This window comes from Echinops telfairi, unplaced genomic scaffold, assembly GCF_000313985.2.
Source record: "Echinops telfairi isolate 266 unplaced genomic scaffold, ASM31398v2 ScPeMD7_7457;HRSCAF=8495, whole genome shotgun sequence".
Classification (NCBI taxonomy): Eukaryota; Metazoa; Chordata; class Mammalia; order Afrosoricida; family Tenrecidae; genus Echinops; species Echinops telfairi.
In genome coordinates, this window is record NW_022111357.1 from 37,443,451 (window position 1) to 37,449,450 (window position 6,000).

Consider the following 6,000-nt stretch of genomic DNA (forward strand, 5'->3'; position numbering starts at 1 on the left):
GCTTTTGTTTCCAGGTAACAGAGATTTCAGGAAAATCAGAGTTGGCAGCGCCTAGCCGCCCGTGCCATTCCCTGTTCCTGGGTCGCCCTCGCGTGGCAAGCTGCGGAACTGCTCTCTTGATATCAAATTGTTTAAGGATCCGGAGAGTTGGGGACTTAGGCAAGGTATAAAGGGTATCAGGCTTGTTAACGACCCCTTGTTAGTGTGGGTCAGTTCCATATAGGCCAGAATACGTCCCTGGACCTCTAGGCCCTCCGCGACTGCTCACTTAAACTGGACAGCGCATCCCCAAGGCCAAATCTCCCAGGTCCCAGGACTTGGCGTTTCAGTCATCCCACAGATAAGGAAACTGAGGCTAGTAAAGCCAGGTCTCACAAGGGGCAGGATCAGAAAATAGTGTGCTCCTGATTCGGACTGTGACCTTCCCACTACATCCCAACTCTACCTCTTCCTTCTTCCCTCGATTACTTTCCTAATCCCCACCCGGGTAAGCTGCTGAGCTGGCCTTTTGCCCTTAAGGAAATGCGATGGGTGCTATGAACATGCCAGAAGCCGACAAGAGCAGAGGGGATGAGTCAGGGGCAGATCACACCAGGCAACAGAAGAGGACGCCCAGGTGGGTCAATTGGGGTTTTGGGGGGTGGGGTCAAATGCACGTGGATGGAGGCAACCTCTGAGCTGGTAAAGTTGCTTTTTCAAATCCTCACCACAGCTCAATGAAGCATTTGAATGATCTCAGTTGTAGAGTAGAGGCAGGAAACCCAGACACAGGGATGATGGTGATCTTGCTCAAGGTCACTGACTGGGAATCATGGAGCCAGGATTTGAATCAAGCAAGTCTCGCCCCAGCTCTATGCTCCTAACCATTTATCGCAGTTGCCTGTTGGACCCAGGAGGGGTTTCACACACACCTGCACACAGACACACAGTGCGCGGGCAGAAGCTATGGTTTCAGGCACCTGCCATATTTCTAGGACACACCTGTCTGCAGGCTGGACCATTTCCTGGCTGACTCAACATCTCTCTGAGAGCTTGGCGGAGTTTTATAAGGGTCTTGCTGGATTTGCAATAAGCATGGATGGCTCTCGCCTTCCATAAGGGGTCCTGGATTTGATCTGGGCTAGAGCAACTCATGTGCTGTTACCTGGCAGTGGAAGCTTGTGTGTTGCATGGATGCTGAAGCAGGCTGTGGTGGGGTTTCCAGATTAAGACAGGCTAAGAAGAAAGGCCTGAGGGAGCTCCTTCAGAAAATCAGCCCATGGGAACCCTATGGGTCACCCTGGTCTGGCCTGTACCCGGTCATGGGGGTGCTGCAGGTCCAGACAGCGCTTTGTTCCTTTTGCAGGGCAGCACGTGCCATGAGCCAGGGGCTAGTCTGAGGACAGCCAGCCAGCCACGACCAGCCATAAAAGAAGGGAGATGCACCTCCTCATAAAGGCTGGGGCCCCGAGGCCCTCATCACAGGTGCGCCCCAAACCTGTGCTCGGGAGAGAAATTGGGGCTCACAGCCTCTGTGCTGTGGCCCTCGGCGGGAGGACAAAGAAAGGGAGCTACATGCTGGAAGCTTCCCAGATGACTTGCTGTGCACTAAAGACACTCCTCACTACAGCTCTCCCCCAGGTAGATACTGTCCTCACCCCCATTGGACACATAAGGAAACAGAGTCCCAGGGTGTGTGGGAAGAAACCAGCTCCATGTCAGGGCACAGTGAGGACCAAGGCCCAGGGGTGACCCTTGAGCAGGGGCCCAGCACCACTGGACCACACTGCCCCTTCACCAGGACCCAAGAGGAGGCTGTGAGGCACAGACCGGCTCAGAGAAGCCAGTCACATCTATGGATGTTGGCTGCCCAGTTTGGGCTCAGGCACTGGCCCCTAGAGCCCATGCCACTGGGGTCTGGAACATTCCGAGGCCTCCGTTGGGGCCTGACGACTGAGTCTGCAGGGCCTGTCTGAAGCCAACAGCGTCCAGTCGGGCTGGCCTCTGGGATCTGAGCAGAACTGTGTCCTGGAGGTTTCAGTGACTGATTTTCCAGAAGTTGATCTCAGGTGTGTGTGTGGGGGGGGCGGGGCGGTCTTGAACCTCTAACATGTTGGTTAGCAGCTAGATGTGTTACCTGTTAGCACCACTCAGGGGCTCCTGAGCAGTATTAAAGTGTTGGTTGCCCCAAGTTGATTCTGACTCAAAGCATCTCTGCAGGACAGCGTGGGGCTGCCGCATGGCTTCTTAGGCTGTCCTTCTTACAGGAGCAGAGCAACAGGCCCAAGGGACCGCTGGTGGCCTCACCGCTGGCCTTTTGGTTAGCAGCTGCGCTTAACCACTGTACCACCAGAGCGCCATTTAGCAGCCGTCAGACCCAAACTCACCATACCCTTGCCATTCAGGCAGAGTCATAGCAACCCCATCGGGCACCGCACACCTGCCCCATAGGCTTCCCGACGCTGGCTCTAATCCTTACCACAGCAGCCTGCCCCATCGGCCTCCCCCATCTGCAGTGCTTCGTGGCTATGAGCCACTGACTTTGGTTAAGCAGCCGAGTGTTTTAGCCACTGTGCCACCAGGGCACTTTTTTACCCAGCTAAAGCTCCAGCCCCCACCCTAACCCATTTGTCAGCAGGTTGCTTCAGAATTATCTCAGACTCCCACAGGGTCGCCATGAGTGAGTTGGTAAGGAGCCTGCCTCACAGGGTGGCCGTGAGGGAAGTCGGTATCCACTGGATGGCAGCGCCTTTGAGTTTTTTGAGTTTGAACCTAGGTGTGTGCAGGCAGAGCTTTGAACTAGTTTATGCTGGTCCAGCACCCCTGCTGAGGGTTCAAATTTCTACTCCAGGTACAGGATGCAGAAGCCACCTTTTAAGCAGAACCTTGGGGTGATGCTTTTAGATCCTCAGGTGCTTCAGGTTAGAAGGTAGATTGGAATTCAGGGTACCTGGGAGGGGATAGTGGTGCACAGCCTAATTCTCAGCAGGGGTTCAAACCGGAATGAACCGGTGGACTCTTAACCTGTAAGGCAAGCAACAGTGGGGCTGCTCTCCCAGACCTGAGAGGGGGCACCGTGTCTCTCAGGGGGCCCCTGACCACTGCCTCCCATGCAGGTGGAGGCTAACCACGTCCGAGAGATGGGGGATGCGCGTGGGCGGTGGGGGCGGGCCCTGAGCTGGCCGTCGGGGCTTACCTCCGGGTAGGACCACTCCGGCGAGTAGTCGGTCACCATGAACACCCGGCCGCTCTGCTGCAGCATCCCCAGGGTGCTCTGCGCCGAGGCAGCTGAGACCACCTCGGCGACATGCATGTAGGCCATGGTGCTGGCCCCGCCCTCGGCGCTGCTCAGCGGCAGGCCCCCCTGCTGGGGGCTGCAGCAGGGGATGCACATCTCGGCCTGGGTGAAGGGCACGCGGGCCCCGTCCTCCGCCTGCGAGAGCGCAGCGCTGTCCCCCGACACCAGCTGGTGCCCGTAGATGGTGCCGCTGCCCCCCTCCACGGAGATGAAGTCGTTGATCAGGTCAGAGAACTGGTTGCTGAAGGAGATGTCAAAGTGGTCCAAGCTGAGCTCCAGGTTGGAGCCGTGACCCAGGCTGGGCTGGGCCACCGGGTAGAGGCCCTGCACCACGTTGCCCGGCAGGAGGGGCACCCCGCCCGCGCTCCGGATGACCCCGTTGCTCTCGGGCTGCAGATAGTGCTCGGAGCTACAGGCCTGCAGCTCCCCGGACTTGAGGAGCCCCTCCCCGCCCTCGGCCGCCTGCGAGGTCTCCATGGTGACCTCCCCCTCCGCTGCCATGGCCTGGAAGTTGGCCTGGAACTGCATGAGGTGGAGGGAGGAGGTGGACTCGATGCGCGTCTCCACGTGGCCGCTGCACGAGCTGGTCTGGGGCGAGGCCTCTGTCTTCACCGTGGGCATCACGAAGGGCCCCCCTGAGTCGCTCAGGCTGCTGTGGGCAGTCTGCTCCAGGGGGAGGGGCTTGCTGGCATCCTGCAGGAAGAAGCTGGGGGAGGGGGTCTGGTGGATGTGGGGGCTGTGGCCCTGCTGGCTGAAGCTGGACACGTAGTCCTTGTTGGAGTCGATGGCGCTAAAGTCCATCTGCTCCAGGGTGGTGCTGGGGCTGAGGCCGCCGCCCGAGGCCAGCAGGCTGGAGCCGGCCGTGAGCGTGAGGGAGCTGGAGGCGGTGGCGACGGCGGCCGAGGAGTAGGCGTCCTTGGCCATCTGCTGCTCGAAGGACGTGTCCTCCGTCTTGATCTCCTTGGTGAGAACGGTGGTGAAGCTGAAGCTCCTCTCCACGGGTGGCGAGGGCCGCAGATTGGTGCTGACCAGCTCGGCCTTCAGGCCGCCACCCCCATACGTTTGGCCCTGCTTTGGGTTGTTGAGGAAACAGTCGGGGTCAAAGTTCATGGTGGTTTCTGGAATCTTCCGACCACTGTCGAGGGTGGTGGAGAGGACCAGCTCTTCAGACACATTGGTGGGCAGCATGGACAGGCTCTCGGAGCTGCCCGTCGTGGGGAAGGCGAACTTGTGGCCATCGGAGCTCACCGCCAGGACCAGGCCCTGGGAGCCGTCGGGGGAGAGGAGGTGATGGTTGGGGCCTGAGGTGGGGGACATGGTGTACACGGCCTCGTTGGTGACCTCGGACATGAACACCGTGGCACTCTGGGACAGGCTCCCCATCACGGAGGCCACCGCCATGCTGGAGACGCCGGTGACCACGGGGCTGTCCACCATGTCCGGGTCGCTGTTGAGCCCGCTGCTGATGGACACGGGGGAGCTCTGGGTGGTGTCCGGGACCTCTACCTGGTTGGTGGAGGACACCTCCGTGCTGTTCTGGTGCAGCAGCGCCGGCTTGGCCACCTTGCCATTGCGCTTCTCCCGGCTGGAGCTCTTGCTGTGGCTGTGCTCCTGCTTGCCCTCAGACACGTCGTTGTGCTGCACCTCCAAGTGGCTCCCGTAGCCCCCAGTCCGTGGCTCCACCTTGGGCGAGATGATGCGGTGTTTGGCACTGTTACACTTGTGGTGCACGCTGCTGCCTGCCCCTGCGGAGATTGGAAGCACAGCGCACACACACACACACACACACACACACACACATGAGCGCGCACCACGTACACCGCAGGTGAGCACACACGCATGCACGCACACACGCCACACACCACACACGCACACAAAGAGAACGTCAGCGCTGGGGCCTCGGTGGGCCCTGTCACTGAGCAGCTGGGCCCAGGCCACACACCAGCCTCCGGCCATCCCCCGACACCAAGCCCAGGTGTGACCATTCACTAAAGACCCAGTTCACTCACTGCCATCGAGCCCATTCTGACTCACAGCAAGCACTGCCCCTGGGGCTGACATTTTGTGGCTCATTTTTCCCCCTCAGAGCGGCTGGTGGTTTTGAACTGCTGACTTTAGGGTTAGCAGCCCAATGCGGAACCTCTATGCCATCAGGGCCACGAGGGCTTTATTCTCAAAAATACTGGAAGTGACACCTCACCATACAGGAGGCACAGAAAGACGGGGTGGAGAGAAATCCCCACAGGTTCCCCTTGACCGGGAAAGTCCCCTTGACCATCAGACACTCTTCCACCAGAAAGGGGCCTGCTGGCCGAGGGGCTCGGCTTCCTGCAAGCCCACAGTCCCAGCAAGTGAGCCGTGGGCCTCCAGTCACCTCAACGTCCCAGCCTGTTTCAGGCCGTGCAGTCTCAAGAAATCCCTCTCCTGCAGGGACTTTTGGGGAGCCACCGTTGGGGACTGGACAGGAGAAGTTGGAGAGGGGGCAGTAAAGGACAAAGGTCTCTGTGGATTAGTTCCCAGATCCGGGACCATAGAGGATCTACATGCAATATTGAATATTGTCTGAAAAAATAAAATCCTTAAAAGCAGAAAGAACAACAAAAAGAAAAAGAAAGTTCTGGAAACAAACAGTAGTGATGATGGAGGTGGTGGTGGTGGTAATGGTGGTGATGGTGATAATGGTGGTGGTGGTGGTGGTGGTGATGGTGGTGGTGGTGGTGGTG

General features: G+C 58.8%; 1 protein-coding gene across 1 annotated transcript in view; it reads right to left on the reverse strand.

The window, feature by feature from the left end:
• Window positions 1–6,000, reverse strand: part of CAMTA1 (calmodulin binding transcription activator 1) — a 1,095,522-nt gene that overhangs the window by 96,416 nt on the left and 993,106 nt on the right. The window contains exon 9 of the mRNA XM_045299056.1: window positions 3,176–5,022. Coding sequence (XP_045154991.1) covers window positions 3,176–5,022 — 1,847 coding nt within the window. The remainder of the gene's footprint in view (window positions 1–3,175; window positions 5,023–6,000) is intronic.